The sequence below is a fragment of the Schistocerca nitens genome, chromosome 7, assembly GCF_023898315.1.
Source record: "Schistocerca nitens isolate TAMUIC-IGC-003100 chromosome 7, iqSchNite1.1, whole genome shotgun sequence".
NCBI classification, from domain to species: domain Eukaryota; kingdom Metazoa; phylum Arthropoda; class Insecta; order Orthoptera; family Acrididae; genus Schistocerca; species Schistocerca nitens.
This window is the reverse complement of record NC_064620.1, coordinates 362,562,983-362,582,373: the sequence shown is the minus strand read 5'-3', so window position 1 is coordinate 362,582,373 and position 19,391 is coordinate 362,562,983. Positions and strand designations below refer to the sequence as shown.

Sequence of the window (19,391 nt, the reverse complement as noted above, 5' to 3'; positions counted from 1 at the left end):
CTGATACGTTAAGGTAGTAGTCTGACTTGTGACATATACGTAAGCATCCTGTCGGATCATATGCATCCATTCATGTCAATTGTGCATTCCGACGGACTTGGTGAATTCCAGCAGGATAATGCGATACCCCCACACGTCCAGAACTGGTGCAGAGTGGCTCCAGGAACACTCTTCTGAGTTTAAGAACTTCTGCTGGCTACCAAACTATCCACACGTGAACGTCTCGGATGCCATGCAACATACTCATCAGTAGGGATCTCCACTGTCTCATATTCTTACTGATTCATGGAAAACCCTGAACGATTTATGGTGTCAGTTCCCTCCAGCACTACCTCAGACGTTAGTAGAGGTGCGGCACTTCTGCGTGCTCACGGGTGCCTACATGATATTAGGCAGGTGTACCAGTTTCTTTGGCTCTTCAGTGCTGTAATAGGATGCCCAGAGTAGGTGACGGGGTCATGGTTGTAGGTCATGGCTGTAGCTGTTTTTAGCAATCTTCCTCTTTATTGTTGGTTCTTCCAATACATTTTCCGAAAGCTCAGCCCCACTGCTGATTTCTTGGTGGAGACGTGCTGATGCATGCAGCCCGGGGAACATGACGCCGTGCTTGGTCAGCGACTGCGCAGGCGGTAGGTCGTCAGCAGCACGAGGCCCGGCCCAGCCCGCTTCCTGCAGACGCGGTGGCTCATGACAACGCCGGGAATCGCCTGTGCAGCAGCGAGCAACGCCCTCCGCTGGCCAGTCCTCAGGGACAGCGTCACTGATTACGACGACGTAACAGCGACCGAACGCCCAGTCGGTCGAACCGAATGCTGACGCCTACCTCTGATGCCCTTAAATAGTGAAGACCACTGCTGTTTCCGCCGGTTACGTGGTGCCGTGTTTATCAGAAGGTTCTCGATGAGTTGGCTAACGCAACCGCGCTACACGCGTCCCGCGCCTGCGTAATTCTGCTAATGCTGCGTTCTGGCTGTTGATGGCTGCCGCGCACGTACCACATACCGACGCTCGTTGCAGAACTGTGTCACCTGCATAATGCGTTGGCCACCCTTCGTCCGCCATCTGCCGCGAGGCTGGCGCATCATGCACTGAAACACACGAAATCACAATTTCGCAATATATTTACTAAAAATAAACCCATAAGTGAACGCTGGAATCAGAATTTATCTTACAACGTCTACGACAAGACAAAGACAAACTCCCGTGCGGAAATAGGTAGGAACCCTCTATAGCAATAATAATCTCAGAAACAGGTATAGTACGGTAAGCTAAGATTTTCCTAGTTTGAAAGGATTCCAAACCGGCTCTTCTTGCATTGTTACAAGAAACGAAAGCTACAGTTAGCCATCCGTTACCCAAACTGGAGGAAGAAGAAACTTTCATTAAAGAAAAATTTAATCTCGCACCACAAAATAAAGTAGGTCCATTAATAAGAACAAATTGAGTAGTTTTACCGACTCCTCTTATTTCGTTCTTTTTACCCTTCGCAGAAGATGTCGAAGCACCAAGAGTGCCGTCCACATTGACAAGTGATTCCTTGTACGGAAAGAATTCCTCCCTGAATTCAACCAAAAAGTCAGAACAACTACAGTTCACTTCACAAACACCACAAAATGCGATTGATTCACTATTTACACTGTGTTCATTCACTTCTATCCTCAGTCTAATCTTTGTTCAAAAACATTACTCAGTGTTCTGTTGCAGTGCCTCACAACTGTTCAGTGATTTAGTCAGGACCCTTAGGTTAAAGGTTGGACGGGGCGGGATTAGGGCTACCTTAATCTTGAGCCAATAGTACCCTAATACTACGACAAAGATAAAAGTACAGGTGGAAGTGGTTGATGATCCAACTACTAATAAGCGTTGCTTATGCTCATTACGGTACTCAACCATTCGTTGGAAAAGATGTTCCATAGTTATACGTCTACCCTGAGCTGTTAGCATCCGGCCCAAAGAGGGGAGCAAAGTCGGGTCTAATGTGCTATTCAAAAGAGTGAGATTTTCTTTCATGACGAATTGCACTGGTTGGTCGGGTATACAGATCAATGTGCGTGTTATGTTCATGATTGTAGCTCCAGTAATGACGACTACTAAACGGAAAGTTTGCCCTGAAATGTCACACTGTGTGCCATTAATTAACAGTCCCTGTCCCTGCAATTGTATTCTTTGCGTACTCCCTTCTTACCCTGCTCGTAACAAACGCAAATAACGACTGTGTTTTCCATTACTGAAAATACCCAATGTGGACCCACTTGCTGAAACAACTGTACAGTGCCTGCTATAATTTCAGTAGGGCATTCCGCAACTGGTGCCGGCCGCGGTGGCCGTGCGGTTCTGGCGCTGCAGTCCGGAACCACAGGACTGCTACAGTCGCAGGTTCGAATCCTGCCTCGGGCATGGGTGTGTGTGATGTCCTTAGGTTGGTTAGGTTTAAGTAGTTCTGAGTTCTAGGGGACTTATGACCTAAGATGTTGAGTCCCATAGTGCTCAGAGCCATTTGAACCATTTTGAACCGCAACTGGTTCTTGAGAGCGGAATAGAGAATACCGACAAGTTTTGGGAACAGTGTGTAACAACTTCGCGGGTCAGATGGTAACAGGACTTGTACGACAAAGCAGCAAGTCTTGTGCATGAGCTTGTCTGCTACGTGCCACTAACAGTATTCACCATCCGGTTAATTGTACGAATTTCTGCTAAATTTCCCACTTCACTGGATATGTATGCAAGGCATAACATTCAAATTTACAATCCTTATATGTTAATGGTATTCTGATATGAATTCTCAGCAGGATACCCGTCTACGTACTGGTAACAGTTGCAATTTTGTAGTACAGAGATAAGTGTTCGTCTGTCAATGTCGTCAGAGGATCTAGGGATGCGGGCAATTCCGATTGAACTTTCCATAATCCTTCCCAAAGTTGTTCCGAAGGTAACAGTACCGGGGTTAAGTGCCCGTGCATTGCGTGCAACAAAGCCTCCTCTAGTTCCATGGCTTCTATGCGTGCTTCTGTAATACTATCAGCAAGAAAACGGAGCAGCTTAGCGATTATCAGCTGTGAGTCGATGTTATCCAACCGGTACTTGATTATACGCAAGAAGTGATTGGTTGTGTCGGCTGTGGCCTTAATGTGAGACATCAAGGTCGGGGCCAAAACTCGCAATTGGGGCGTATTATTAACTACATCTTTCTGCAAACTCTCTAATTGGGTTGTGTTAAGATCTAGCATTCCCTGGTTGCTATTCACATTATTCTGTACTTGCTGTAGCGTTTAATTAATACTTTTAATATCTTCCGCATCTGCAGTCCCAAAAACAGTTTTTAGGATACGGCCACCAGCGTCTAACCATCCTCTTTTCATACGGACGTGCGGGATTAACCCTGCAGTTTGCCGCAACTGAGGTTGTAAGCGTGCGAAAGCTGATCGTAGTAGCTGATATTCCTCTGTGTGTCATTAAACCTTGACTGATTAGCCACCATGGAATGAAGTTGACTAAATGTATCCTCTAATTTACGGATTTCGTCTTGAACCGCCCAAATATTACAGTCCACCCTTAAGATTGATGTCCGGACATAATTACGTCCGCTTGTCGCGAGAACAAAGCACCACTTGATATAGGGCGTACCTTCAAGGCTTCAGCTAAGTTGCAACAGCAAAACAGAATACCTATGCTGAGAAATAGTGCACACCTTCCCTCTTACCTCTTCAGCGAAGCCCATGACGCTGGAACTGCTGGTGTTACCAGAACGTCACGCCTTCTGAGAAACAAAAGAAAAACAACTCACATTAGCTCTCCCTTTTTACACGTGGCCTAAGAGCATGGTAGCATGTCTGATCGGTTCCACAATTAACTTGGTTCTCTTGTTTATCTACTCCTTTCTTATTCTTTCTCTTAGATTCATCTTTCTCTCCACTAGAAGTTACTGCAGACAATGAAGGAAGTTCCTCAAAATTCCCCTTGAAGGGCCTAATTCGGCTCACATGCACAATAGTAGGGCGAGTTGGAAGCTGTAATTTTACATTCACTGGCGATGTCATCTCGATCACCTGGGAGGGATCTTGATAATAGGATACAAATTTTTTCGTTTTGCCTTTTGGCACATATGGGTTAGTCATTATCACCCATTGTCCTACATGATATTTGGGTAAAGCCGCCTTTCTATAGTGAACTTTGTCCTGACACTCTAACGCATTCGTGTTCATTTTTTTCACCTGCCGCCAGATTGTTTTCAACTTTGTGGATAAGTCCTTAACAGCCGAAATATCGGTTCCTGGTGGGGTCTTGAGCAATTCAAGCGGAGATGGCATCTTCCGACCGAACAGCACTTCATACGGAGACAATCCTGTACTTTGATGCACTGTTGAGTTATACGCCGTAGTTACAAACGCCAATAGGGTAACCAAATTGTTGTGTTGCGAATTTACAAAATAACTTAACATTTTAGTTATGGTACAATGAACTCTCTCAGTCCGACCATTAGCCTGTAGGTGTAACACGCTCGTTCTCAATTTCTTTACATGCAACAACTTGCATAACTGTTTCATCAAATCGGACATAAAGTTTGTCCCTTGATCTGTAATTATAGTTTCAGGTGTTCCGAATTTCAATATCCATTGATGTACCATGGCGTGAGCCACTGTTTCAGCTCGCTGGTACGGAATAGCTGTCATGGACACATAGCGAGAAAAATGATCTATTATTGTTAAAACATAGCGGTTACCCGCTGGTGTTTGCACAAACGGTCCCAAGACGTCTACGCCAAGTAATTTGAGAGGTCTATCCGCTTATAATAGTCATTACAACACAATTTTCTGATGACTCAATTCCGCCCGTTGAGCACACGGAATGCAATTCTTTACATACTGATCGACATCTTGCCTATGCGTTGACCACCAAAACTCTCCCTGTGCTACACTGCTTTCCGTTGCTCTTCGACCCGAATGACCAGAAAACGTTGAATCATGGGCTTGCCTTAAAATTTCCCTTCGCAATTTTTCTGGAACGACTATGCGTGGACCGTTCCTAGTTTTACGGTACAATATCCCGTCTTCCACGACGAACTGTCGCTGCGAGGTAAATCGTTCACAATCTGCTTCCATTTGTTCTCATTTATTCCTGTGCATTCCATGGCGCATACTTTACGACTCAGACCATCCGCGTGTCTGTGCGATTCACCCGGTCGATGAATCATTTCAAAATTGTACTCACTAAGATGCAAAGCCCACTTAGTTAATCTACTCGTTGGGTCTTTAAGCCCTAACAACCGCTTAAGTGCTACATGGCCAGTAATCACCTTGAAACGTCGTCCATTCAAATAACACTGGAAATAGGTTATTCCGAAAATTAATGCCAGTAACTCCTTCTCGGCTGTTGAATAATTTTTTTCTGCATTGTTTAGCTGTCTGGAAGCATATGCTATTGGGTGTTCCTACCCATCTATTTCCTGATATAATACTATACCCAAAGCGAAATTGCTAGAGTCACAAGATAATATAATCTGTTTACTAAAATCTGGAAAAGCCAAATCCGGACTAGATGTTAACAAATTTTTTAACTTTTGAAAAGCTTCTTCGCATTCTTCTGACCAGTGAAAATTTGCTCCCTTCTTCAACAACTGCATGAGGGGCCTTGCAATTCCCGCAAATTTTGGAATATACCTCCTGTAAAAATTGGCGAGATCTAAATAAGACTGCTACTCTTTTACATTTCTAGGTGTCTGAAAATTCATTACCGCCTCTACAAGTTTTGGATCCGTGCAGACACCCTCCTGTCCTATAATATGACCTAAATAACAACCTCCTTGCAACAAAAAATGAGATTCTTCCATATGAAGAGTTAACCGTGCTGCTTTTGGACGATCGAAAACTTTGGGCTAATGGCGCACATATTCTTGCACGTCCTTTGAGAAAACAATTATGTCGTCCAAATATGTCATACACTGATTAGGTTTCAGCCCTCGTAACACGCTATCTAGGAACCACTGGAAGGTTGGTGGAGCATTTTTGAGTCCGAAAGGCATTCACCGATACTGAAAATAACTTGTAGGTTTTGAAAACGCTGTCTTCAGTCGGTCTTCCGGGGCGACCTCCAACTAGTGGTACCCGCTTCGAATATCCAACGTCGTTAAATACCGACACTGACCCAAATTATCCAGAGTTTCAGTGATATTAGGCATTGGGTATACATCCAATACAGTTTTTTGATTCAGGAAACTATAATCACAACAAAAACGCTACGCCTTGCCCACATCAGGTGATTTTTTACCCACAATTACGACAGGAGCGGACCAGGGACTACTACTGGTTTCTATTATCCCATCCCTAAGCTGTAGATTAATAAACTATTCCATGACAGGCTGTAAACTTTTTGGAACACGATATGGACGTTTATAAACCGGTGCTTCATTCCCAGTGGGGATGTAATGCTGAACTAACGGTGTGGCAGGCAGTGGACCATGAAAATTAAATATCTCTTTATATTCCGTCAAAAGGTTCTCCATGTCTTCTCTGTCCTGTCCTTCTAAATGTGCTACTTTACCCCTCAGTGTGGACCAGTTGACAGACTCTCCCGGTATTGTGTAATCTGCTGCAAAATCCTTATCCAGTTCATCTTCCCCTATTATCTCTTGATTCGCTATTACGGTACCCCGTGCTAACTGCCAAAATTATCAATACTGACAGGCACAACCTTTTATACTTCTATCTCCCGCACATAGGACACGCTACGGCGCATAAAACACTTCATTTTATCCAGCGGCTCATTTTCAGACAAAGGTTCAACGACACACAACGAATTTACTGGCATGCTAGCTCCAACATTGACCCAGATTACTTTCCCTGTACCCTTCAGTATAGTATCCCGCGAGTTAACCCTAAGGGACCTTGTACACAGTTAAGGCGGCCCACCCGACGTCTGGGCGGTTCGTTGTGACAGTAATGGTTTTTTGGGTGCAGAACCAAGGCGAAATTGTATTCTGTCCAGTTCTACTGTACGCCATTCCAGGTTAACTTTTCCGTGATGCACAACCAGGAAATTCAATCCGAGTATGACATCATAGCTGCTGCCAACAACTGGAAGAACTTCTACCTTCACCTGGAAGTTCCTCATTTCCACTCGGTAGTTTGACACCGCTGATCCGAGTGACTTCCCCTGTCCCCGACCCACGCCACTTAACGCCCAGCGTGGTGGTTTTAATTCTACTTTACCGGGTATATTTCGACTCGCCACAGATACCTGAGACCCGGTATCCAATAAGAATTTGCACGGTATGCCCCTCACCAAGCCGGTCAGAAAAAAGACTGCCACTGACTCTGCACTAGCATTAATCCTTACCGGTGGTTTTGCACAGTGCACATACCACTCCTTGCCCCGTTTAACTGAGGGGGGTGAGGGCTACCTTGCGGTTTCCTATCATGTTTTTGCCAGGACCCATTGCAATTACGCTCCCCATGACCCCAACGTCCGCATTTCCTGCACTGCACTTCTTTGCAATCGAGTCTAATGTGACCCATCCGACCACATCTGAAACATTTTATTTCTGCATTAAACACTCCTTTCCTGTCCCGCATCTTTGTCACTGCTTCAACTTCCTCTAACGCCACAGCGATTCCGACAGCCTCATTGAGAGTCTTAGGGAATTCCATCCTAATTTTGCGGGAGGTTTCGGGTTGTATTCCCCACAAATATGCGTTTAGTGCCCTCTGCTCAGCTTCCTGCAGAATGTCTTCATTAACCCTATTGGAATCCGTTAGCTCATAGGTATTAACATTAATTTTTCGGATTCGATCTACAAAAGCTTCTATTGATTCCCCATTCCTTTGATACATTCTATTCCATTGTTTCTGATAATATCTAGACGTATTTTTCCTCCGATAACTTTGAATACTTCAAATGTCTGAGCATCCCTTAATTCTTCATGGAATATAACGTAGGCTCTGACATCGCCAGTTACTTTCAACTTCGCCACATGCAAAAGTGTTTCTGCACCCCAATTTCCCAATTTAGCTGCTGTGCTAAGGTTCTAAAAAAAAGCAAAATATCCTCCCCAGCTTTTCCCGTGAAAGGGGTTATTGTCATTAGATCTAGATTGCAAATGTGAAATGCTGACGTGTAACGTCATAAGCGCGTGACTGCGTGTGAGATCGCTCTCTAAGTTTTCATCTATTATTAGGTTTCAGATATATATTTAACTGTTTTTGTGGTAATATTTACTATATAAGTGACTTATTAGTGGTTTCTTCATTCACCTCTGCATTTCTTGTGTTGTGGCCTGATATTTGTGAGTGTTTCGTATCGAGCAACTTAACCTCTTACCCGTGTTTACATTCCGCGCTGACCAGTTGCAGCTGTAGCGGCGCATCGAAAGCTAAGTTCTAATTAATTGTTTGTGTATAGTAGTTTATTTAGGAACTTTAGTAGTCTTCAACCGGTGTTCTTGGTGTTTTCCGGTGAAATAACTTCAGAAGAAATTTTTGCGAACTGCTTTCAGTTTCGTTACTGTCATTAGACGTTTGATTTTCTTTCTGTGTTAGTATTTTGTTATATTCTCATTTGTTGTTGATTAATACTGTCAATAATAGTAGTTACTTCCCTTGTAGAGCAAGTTTGTGAGTATTGTAGTCAGTTTTTAACATCTTCTTATTGTAGTAGCGGAACTTAGATAAAGTTGTTTTCTTGTTTCAATAATTGTAAAATTTTACCATGAGTGAGAAGTGTGGGCTTTGCCGTAGGTTCGTGAGTAGTGGATTGCGGTGTGAGACTTGTTCGAAGTATTTTCACTGGGGGGAATGCAGTGGGGAAGCCAGTGGGCATTCTGGTGAGATCCTCTCCTGGAACTGCAGGTTATGTAGCAAGAGTAAGTTAATAGAGGAGCAGGAGCGTAAGATCTGTGCCCTTCAGGTACAGTTGAAAAACGCACAGGAGGAGCTAGATAGGATGAGGAGGGAGAAGGGGGATGGGGAATGGGAGCTGGCTGTTGGCAAGGGATCTGCTAGGAGGAGATTATTTTCAGATAGTTTTACTATTGGTGTTTGTAATAGATATGACCAACTGTCAGAGTCTAGTGGAGAGGAATCTCTAGTAGCTGTAGATGTGGGAAGTATGCAGCAGACCTCAGCAGTTACGGTGGCTAGGACAGTTGCAAAGTCTAAGAGAAAGAAGAAGGTTCTGCTGTTAGGTAGTTCTCATGGTAGAGGTGTAGGCCAGCAGTTGCAGGAAGTTTTGGGGAGTGAGTACCAGGTCACCAGCATTGTGAAGCCTAATGCAGGATTGGCTCAGGTGACTTTTAACATAGGGGGGTTATGTAGGGATTTTACTAAAGAGGGTGAGGCTGGTAATAATATTGATAGGGATAGGGAGTATGACATACACTCCTGGAAATGGAAAAAAGAACACATTGACACCGGTGTGTCAGACCCACCATACTTGCTCCGGACACTGCGAGAGGGCTGTACAAGCAATGATCACACGCACGGCACAGCGGACACACCAGGAACCGCGGTGTTGGCCGTCGAATGGCGCTAGCTGCGCAGCATTTGTGCACCGCCGCCGTCAGTGTCAGCCAGTTTGCCGTGGCATACGGAGCTCCATCGCAGTCTTTAACACTGGTAGCATGCCGCGACAGCGTGGACGTGAACCGTATGTGCAGTTGACGGACTTTGAGCGAGGGCGTATAGTGGGCATGCGGGAGGCCGGGTGGACGTACCGCCGAATTGCTCAACACGTGGGGCGTGAGGTCTCCACAGTACATCGATGTTGTCGCCAGTGGTCGGCGGAAGGTGCACGTGCCCGTCGACCTGGGACCGGACCGCAGCGACGCACGGATGCACGCCAAGACCGTAGGATCCTACGCAGTGCCGTAGGGAACCGCACCGCCACTTCCCAGCAAATTAGGGACACTGTTGCCCCTGGGGTATCGGCGAGGACCATTCGCAACCGTCTCCATGAAGCTGGGCTACGGTCCCGCACACCGTTAGGCCGTCTTCCGCTCACGCCCCAACATCGTGCAGCCCGCCTCCAGTGGTGTCGCGACAGGCGTGAATGGAAGGACGAATGGAGACGTGTCGTCTTCAGCGATGAGAGTCGCTTCTGCCTTGGTGCCAATGATGGTCGTATGCGTGTTTGGCGCCGTGCAGGTGAGCGCCACAATCAGGACTGCATACGACCGAGGCACACAGGGCCAACACCCGGCATCATGGTGTGGGGAGCGATCTCCTACACTGGCCGTACACCACTGGTGATCGTCGAGGGGACACTGAATAGTGCACGGTACATCCAAACCGTCATCGAACCCATCATTCTACCATTCCTAGACCGGCAAGGGAACTTGCTGTTCCAACAGGACAATGCACGTCCGCATGTATCCCGTGCCACCCAACGTGCTGTAGAAGGTGTAAGTCAACTACCCTGGCCAGCAAGATCTCCGGATCTGTCCCCCATTGAGCATGTTTGGGACTGGATGAAGCGTCGTCTCACGCGGTCTGCACGTCCAGCACGAACGCTGGTCCAACTGAGGCGCCAGGTGGAAATGGCATGGCAAGCCGTTCCACAGGACTACATCCAGCATCTCTACGATCGTCTCCATGGGAGAATAGCAGCCTGCATTGCTGCGAAAGGTGGATATTCACTGTACTAGTGCCGACATTGTGCATGCTCTGTTGCCTGTGTCTATGTGCCTGTGGTTCTGTCAGTGTGATCATGTGATGTATCTGACCCCAGGAATGTGTCAATAAAGTTTCCCCTTCCTGGGACAATGAATTCACGGTGTTCTTATTTCAATTTCCAGGAGTGTAGATGGTGACCTGGAAAAGATAGCCACTCAGACTGGCAACACGAATGTGCATTTCGTGGAACTGTTTCAGCGTCACGATCGGCCTCATCTTAATACAGCCGTCAGGCGTATTAACATGAGACTTGGGGGTGCGCTGATGACAGAAGGCATGAGTCACATTTCAGTGGTGTCGGTGGAGTCTATCAGCAGGACGGGTTTCACTAGACATGGCCTGCACCTCAACGGGTATGGGAAGGGGAGGTTGGCAAAACTTATAGGTGACAGCATAGGTGGGGGTGGTGGGATCACTCATGGGAAAATTCCGGTAGTTGTGGGTGTTAGAGCTGTACCTTTTTTAGATTGAAGTCAGCTGATAGGTATTCCTGCTTAAGGGAAGTCTCTCTAACAAAGAAACCACTTTCTACAAATCTTGGGTATCCGATTAATGAGGGAATTAGTATATTTCATCAAAATATACAAGGTATTAGAGATAAAGTTAGTGAACTGCTTATAGATGTTGACTCTGAAATTATTGGTATATCTGAACACTTCTTAAATAAGGAGATAATTCAGAGGCTTCCTTTACCAGGATACAGGTTGGCTGGCAGCTTTTCTAGGAGCTCTTTGCGGTGTGGGGGAGTAGCCATGTATGTGATAAACGGTATCCCATTTGAGTCAATTGATGTTTCAAAGTACTGCACTGAAAAGGTGTTTGAATGTTGTGCAGGTGTGGTTAAATTTAGTGGAGCTAAACTTCTTACTGTTGTTATTTATAGATCCCCAGACTCCGATTTCTCAACATTTTTGCTAAAGCTAGAGGTGGTTCTTGGTTCACTTTATAGGAAATACAAAAAGTTAGTTATATGTGGTGATTTCAATATTAATTGTATAAGTGATTGTGCAAGGAAGAGGATGCTGGTAGACCTCCTTAATTCATATAATCTTATGCAAACCGTATTCTTTCCAACGAGAGTGCAAGGGAACAGTAGAACAACCATAGACAATATTTTTGTTCATTCGTCATTATTAGAAGGGCATTCTGTTAGCAAAAAGGTGAATGGCCTTTCAGATCATGATGCACAAATTTTAACTCTAAAAGATTTTTGTGCTGCAACACATATTAAATATAGTTACCAACTTTTTAGGAAAGCCGATCCAGTTGCTGTACAGACTTTTGTAAACCTTATCAAGGAACAAGAGTGGCAAGATGTTTATAGTGCTGATACAGTAGACGATAAATATAATGCTTTCCTCAAGACTTTTCTCGTGCTCTTTGAAAGTTGCTTTCCGTTAGAACGTTCAAAACAGGGTACTAGCACAAACAGGCAGCCTGGGTGGCTGACTAAAGGGATAAGAATATCTTGTAGAACAAAGTGGGAATTATATCAAAACGTTAGAAACAGTCACAATCTAAATGCAGCAGCCCATTACAAACAGTATTGTAAGGTGCTTAAAAAAGTTATTGGGAAGGCAAGAAGTATGTGGTATGCAGATAGAATAGCTAAGTCTCAGGATAAAATTAAAACCATATGGTCAGTCGTAAAGGAAGTGGCTGGTCTGCAGAGACAGGTCGAGAATATAGAATCAGTGCGTAGTGGGGATGTCCGTGTTACTGATAAGTCGCATATATGTACAGTACTTAATAATCACTTTCTGAATATAGCAGGTGAACTAAATAGAAACCTAGTCCCAACAGGGAATCATATAGCGCTCTTAGAAAAAAGTGTTCCGAGACTGTTACCTGAAATGCTCCTCCGTGATACTGACAAGAGGGAGATTGAGTTAATAATTAAATCACTAAAGACCAAGAACTGTCATGGATATGACGGGGTATCTAGCAGAATACTGATGTATTGTTCCACGTATGTTAGCTCAGTACTTAGCCATATCTGTAACTTTTCCTTTAGGAGTGATCGGTTTCCTGACCGATTAAAGTACTCGGTAGTGAAGCCACTTTATAAAAAGGGAGACAGGGATAATGTTGACAATTATAGACCTATTTCTATGCCATCGGTGTTTGCTAAAGTTATCGAGAGGGTTGTATATACAAGGCTACTGCAGCATTTAAATTCACATAATTTGCTGTCAAATGTACAGTTTGGTTTTAGAAATGGCTTAACAACTGAAAATGCTATAGTCTCTTTTCCCTGTGAGGTTTTGGACGGATTAAATAAAAGGTTGCGAACGTTAGGTGTTTTCTTTGATTTAACGAAGGCTTTTGACTGTGTTGACCACAAAATATTACTGCAGAAGTTGGAACATTATGGAGTAAGGGGAGTAGCTTACAACTGGTTCGCCTCCTACTTTAAGAACAGAAAGCAGAAGGTAATCCTCCGCAATATTGAGAGTGGTAATGATGTTCAGTCCCAATGGGGCACTGTTAAGTGGGGCGTTCCCCAAGGGTCGGTGCTGGGGCCACTGCTGTTTCTTATTTATATAATTGATATGCCTTCTAGTATTACAGGTGATTCAAAAATATTTCTGTTTGCTGATGACACCACTTTGGTAGTGAAGGATCTTGTGTGTATTATTGAAACATTATCAAATACTGTAGTTCATGATATAAGTTCGTAGCTTGTGGAAAATAAATTGATGCTAAATCACAGTAAGACTAAGTTTTTACAGTTTCTAACTAACAATTCAACAAGAACTGACATTTTAATCAGACAGAATGGGCATGTTATAAGCGAGACGGAACAGTTCAAGTTCCTAGGCGTATGGATAGATAGTTAGCTGTTGTGGAAAGCCCATGTTCAGGATCTTGTTCAGAAACTAAATGCCGCTTTATTTACCATTAGAACAGTATCTGAAATAAGTGACATTTCAACACGAAAAGTAGTATACTTCGCATATTTTCATACGCTTATGTCATATGGTATTATTTTTTGGGGTAATTCTTCTGATTCAAAAAGAGTATTTTTGGCTGAAAAACGGGCTGTTCGAGCAATGTATGGTGTAAGTTCGAAAACCTCTTGTCGACCCCTATTCAATAGTCTGGGAATTTTGACATTGCCCTCACAGTGTGTATTTTCTTTAATGTCTTTTGTTGTTAGCAATATTAGCTTATTCCCAAGAGTTAGCAGCTTTCACTCAGTTAATACTAGGCAGAAATCAAATCTGCATGTGGAATGCACTTCCTTCACTCTTGTGCAGAAAGGAGTGCAGTATTCTGCTGCATCCATTTTCAATAAGCTACCACAAGAACTCAAGAATCTTAGCAGTAGCCCAAACACTTTTAAGTCTAAACTGAAGAGTTTCCTCATGGCTCACTCCTTCTATTCTGTCGAGGAGCTCCTGGAAGAGCTAAAAAATTAAGCAAATTCCAGTGTTACATTCTTGATTTTCTTTATTTAAACTAACGACTTGTCGCCTGAATATGTTTCTTATATTTCATTTTATCTGTTTCTACAATCGTGTTATAACTGCATGTATTGACTCGTTCCATGACCATGGAGACTTCTCCTAAATGTGGTCCCACGGAACAATAAATAAATAAATAAATAAATAAATAAAACCAAAGACGCAGCGTTAGTGTCAAGACTTACTGAATTAACAGGAAACCGTTCCTTGCTCGCTTCTTTACACCGAGCAAGCTCTGTTTCTAATTCCGACACTCTCTCAAGTAGTTGCTGAATAGCCACCTCAGCAGACAGACTGCTCCATCAGTACTAGCTATCGAATCAAGACTACAGTAAGCCCAGAAAGAAGAACAGGAAGGGAAGATGGACTATGCTACAGGTTCAGACAAACCGCCAAACGAAAAATTGGCACTTACTTGTCATGTTGCAGGAGTTGCTTATCCATTGTTGCACTTCTCAGGTGCCACATATCCTCGTCAATTACCAGCCACAAATTCCTCCAAATCCAGGGAGAAGACCACCACTGTCACCAATTGTAGCAGGAGTGTGTGATGTGCAGGTTGCCTGACTGACACCACTTGTAATAGGATGACCGGAGCGGGTGACGTGGTCGGGGTTGTAGGGCGTGGCTGTGGCTGTTTTTAGCAATCTTCCTCTTTATTGTTGGTTCTTGCAATACATTTTCCGGTAGCTCAGCCCCACCGCTTGTGTCATGGTGCAGACGTGCTGATGCACCCAGCCCGCGGATCGTGACGCTCTGCTCGGTCAGCGGCTGCACTCGTAGTAGGAGGTTAGCAGCAAGCGACCCGGCCTAGCCCGACTCCTGCAGACGCGGTGGCTCATGACGACGCCAGGTGTCGCCGGCACAGCAGCGAGCAACGCCCTCCGCTGGCCAGTCCTTAGGGACAGTGTCACTGATTACGATGACGTAACAGTGACCGAACGCCCAATCAGTCGAACCTAATACTGACGACCACCTCTGATGCCCTTAAATAGTGTAGACCACTGCTGAATACGCTGGTTACGCGGCGCCATGTTTATTAGAAGGTTCTCGATGAGTTGGCTAACGCAACAGCACCACAGGCGGCCCGCGCCTGCGTAATTCTGCTAATGCTGCGTTCTGGCTGTTGATGGCTGCCGCGCACGTACACACATACCGACGCTCGTTGCAAAACTGTGTCACCTGCAGAGCCCGCCAACGAGCCTTCGTCTGCCATCTGCCATGAGGCTGGTGCATCGCGCATTGAAATACACTAAATCACAATTTTGCACCATATTTCCTAAAAATAACCCCCTGTCCTCTACAATGCATAACCACATCACATACAAAAAAACAATCCTTGTTATATTACATTTATACATCTTATGATGTATGTTTCCCAATTTTAAGAGATAAGTCAGAAAGTATCAATATGAAATGAAGAGGGATACGGAAGTAATAAGAAGTAACTAGATATGGCTTAATTTCTGTAAGGCTATAGATACAGAACTAAAGCCGGCCGAAGTGGCCGCGCGGTTCTGGCGCTGCAGTCTGGAACCGCGAGACCGCTACGGTCGCAGGTTCGAATCCTGCCTCGGGCATGGATGTGTGTGATGTCCTTAGGTTAGTTAGGTTTAACTAGTTCTAAGTTCTAGGGGACTAATGACCTCAGCAGTTGAGTCCCATAGTGCTCAGAGCCATTTTGAACCATACAGAACTAAGGACTAGCTCAGTAGAGAATACAGTGGAAGAGGAATGGACATCCTTAAAAAGGGCAATCACAGATGTTGAAAAGAAAAACATAGGTACAATGAACATAACTGCGAAGAAAGAATGGGTAAAAGAAGAAATACTTCAGCTGGTAAAAGGAAGAAGGAGGCACAAAAATGTTCAGGCAATTTCAGGAATATGGACATGAATGTCGCTGAGGAATCAAATAGATAGGAAGTGCAAGACAGCTAAGACGCAATGGCTGCATGAAAAGTGTGAAGAAACAGTAAAAGACATGATTGTCGGAATGACTGACTCAGCATTCAGGATAGTCAGAATATCCTTCCATGAAATTAAAAGCAAGGGTGGTATCGTTAAGAGTGCAACATGAACTCCACTGTTAAATGCAGAGGAGAGAGCTGATGGATAGTACACTGAAGGCCTCTATGAGGGGAATGATATTCTGATGTGATAGAAGAAGAAGCAGAAGTCGACTTAGAAGAGATAGGAGATCCAGTATCAGAATCAAAATTTAACAGAGCTTTGGAGGACTGAAAATCAAATAAGGCAGAAGGGGTGGATAACATTTCATCAAAATTTCTGAAATTATTGAGTTGAGGGGCAACAAAACGATTATTCACGTTGGTGTGTAGATTGTATAAGTCTGGCGACATACCACCTGACTTTCAGAAAAATATCATCCACACAATTCCGAAGACTGCACAAGAGCTGACGAGTGCCAGAATTGTTGCACAATCATCTTAACAGCTCATGCATCCATGTTTCTAACAACATTAGTATAGAGAAGAATGCAAAATTAATGAAGTGTTAAATGACAATCAGGTGGGCTTTAGGAAAGGTAAAGGCGCCAAGAGGCAATTGGGACGTTGAGGTTGATAATGGAAGCAAGATTATAGAAAAATCAAGACACATTCATAAGATTTGTCATGCCGGAAAAAGCGTTCGAGAGTGTAAAATGGTGCAAGATGTTCGAAATTCTGAGAAATATAGGGGTAAGGTATGGGGAGGGGCGGATAATATACAACATGCACAAGAGCCAAGAGGGAATAATAGGAGAGGACGACCAAGAACGAAGTGCTTGGATTAAAAAAGGGTGTAAGACAGGGATATTGTATTTCGCGAGATTCGGCATAAATACCGCGACTGCACCTGGGCTCTTCAATAGTTGTGTACTCACCTGATGGTGGCCGGACGTCTCTGGGCCGAAATATCGTGACAGAATGTCGACGGGATCCGGTTGCATACCCGGAAGTTATTAGAAGAAGAATGGAACTGAATGATGTCACTTACATAGACTTCTCCTTTATGAAGCGGTCACGTTTCAGATTTATCAGATTTAATTACACCACTGCCGACACAGTTCTGACGTCCGCCGAGCGTGGAAACGTGAAGATATCAAATTCTGGCTCAAGTGACTTAAGATCCTCGAATCGTTTTGCGAATTCTGCACCCAGATTACGGAGAGACTGAACAAATGATGCAATAAGGTCATTATTAACATTAGCTGCTTACGCGATACAGTCGGAAAATGCGTGAAATTACAATCTTAGAACTGCCTCTCCATATCTGCAATTTCATTTGCATTGGCCGAATTTTAGAAAACAGAGATACGATTAGCTAACCTTTTCCCCTCAATGAAGCACTGACCATACAAGACACTTGTTCTGTCGGCAACAAATGCTGCGTTAACAACCCATTGACGATCAGAAGGCTCAGGAACCAACGTTCCCTTCAAATCCATGAACAGGTCTACCTGTTGAAGGAAAAGGAGGAAACGTTCAAGGATCTTACCACTACTCAGCTATCTTACCTAACAAAAATAGGATATGTCATTGAAGTCAGAGTGTCATGGAACCATTAATTCTCGAAGCTCTCTGTGATTCAGTCCTGCAGAAATTTACGGTCCTAACAAAGACATTCATCACCGTGTCAAAATACACAATATTCCGCACAAAATGCCTCTTGATGTATTACACAATGAACTGGGTGAAACTGCTGTTCTGGGATTAATTTTTAAATGTTCCACAAACCCCGCGCTACAGCGAGCCTTATTTGGTGAGCCATCAGCGGCGACGGAAACGAGTTTATTCCAAGGAAGATTCAATTTCTTAGCACCATACTGAATAGCACTAAGTATATCTTCGCCACTACATATGTCTTTCATGGGACTAAATCCAGAAGCTCTTCTGTGATATTTAAACCTGTATCCACCCTTCGGACGAATATAGCCATTTGTGCTGTACCAGAACGTCGGTACTTTCATCAAGGCACAGAGAATATGTAAAGAACGGTTTCCCTCTCACCGTTAACTGTCATTCAACATCTACACTAAAGTCTTCTATTCTGGGTGCAATTGTATGTCTAGACAGACGAAGTGCATTAAATTGTACTGAACTTAGAGGAATTATGGATTCAGTAGCAATGTCGCAGCAGTCTTTCACAAAGAGCCCAGTGGATAATGGTCGAAGTTCCAGAGCAATTAAATTTCCAGTTCTTAGGCTTGACCTCATTGTACCTTCAAATTCCTAGAGACAAAAGCGTTAGGTAGATCCAGTTTTAATAAAATTTGAATGATATTAATAACTGATGTAAGATTGATTGAGATAACCGGGATTACGTAATTGCTGAAGGATTCTTTTAACTTTGCAATTAATTGCAGACGCTCGTCTCCCTGAACACTATCATACACTTTACAATGTTTCGAATTGCAGTGTCGCTCAACGTTATATCTTTCTGATAACAAAATGTCGACAAACTTAATGCGAGAGCTATTCGGAAAGGAAGGAACGATAGGTCGCGAAACGGAAACCACAGCGAAAATCAAAACTGTTTTATTTGCTACTATTACCTACAACTTCCAACTACTTATCTCCGTAGTCGCCGATCCGACTTAGACGTTTGTCGTAGCGTTGTACCAACTTTCCAATACCCTCGTTATAGGAGGCAGCCGCCAGTGCTTTCTGCCAATTCTCTACGCTGGCCTACAGCTCGTTGTCTGTGCCGTAATGTTGTCTTCCTAGCCAGCAGTTAATGTGAGCAGAGATGAAACTCAGAGGGAGACAATTACGGGCTGTATTGTGCGTAATGAAACATCTCCAATTGAAAACGATGCAAGAGCATCTTCATTGCCCCTGCAGAATGAGGCTGAGAATTGTATTCAAGAAGAAAACGCACGACAGTTGTGTAATGTTGGATGCATAGCTTCAGGCTATGACCATGCACTCGCACTTGGCGGGAGACAATACTGTTCTCTGTGTCTCAGAACTAAAAAGAACGACGTAACGCGATTGACGGGCATACTAGAGACACTGCCCAACACACATGTGCAAATTTTCATCGGATTTTCACTGTGGTCCGCTTCCGATCGTTCCTTACTTTCCGAATAACCCTCGTATGTAGCACGTTCTCCAATATGCACAAAAAGGCACAGCTATTCCCACTGAGATTCTCACTGTACGCAGTTTCTACTATAACTTTGTGTCTTCTCAACTGAATCCATATTCACAACAGCAGCTGTCACCGCAGCGAGTCAATAGCTTTCTTTACGCAGCGA

At 44.1% G+C, this 19,391-nt stretch overlaps 1 protein-coding gene across 1 annotated transcript in view; it reads left to right on the top strand.

The window, feature by feature from the left end:
- LOC126195638 (uncharacterized) overlaps nucleotides 1-14,695 on the top strand; it is a 42,613-nt gene extending 27,918 nt beyond the window's left edge. Inside the window, exon 6 of the mRNA XM_049934263.1 lies at nucleotides 14,558-14,695. Coding sequence (XP_049790220.1) covers nucleotides 14,558-14,695 — 138 coding nt within the window. The remainder of the gene's footprint in view (nucleotides 1-14,557) is intronic.
- Nucleotides 14,696-19,391: the final 4,696 nt, after the last annotated feature.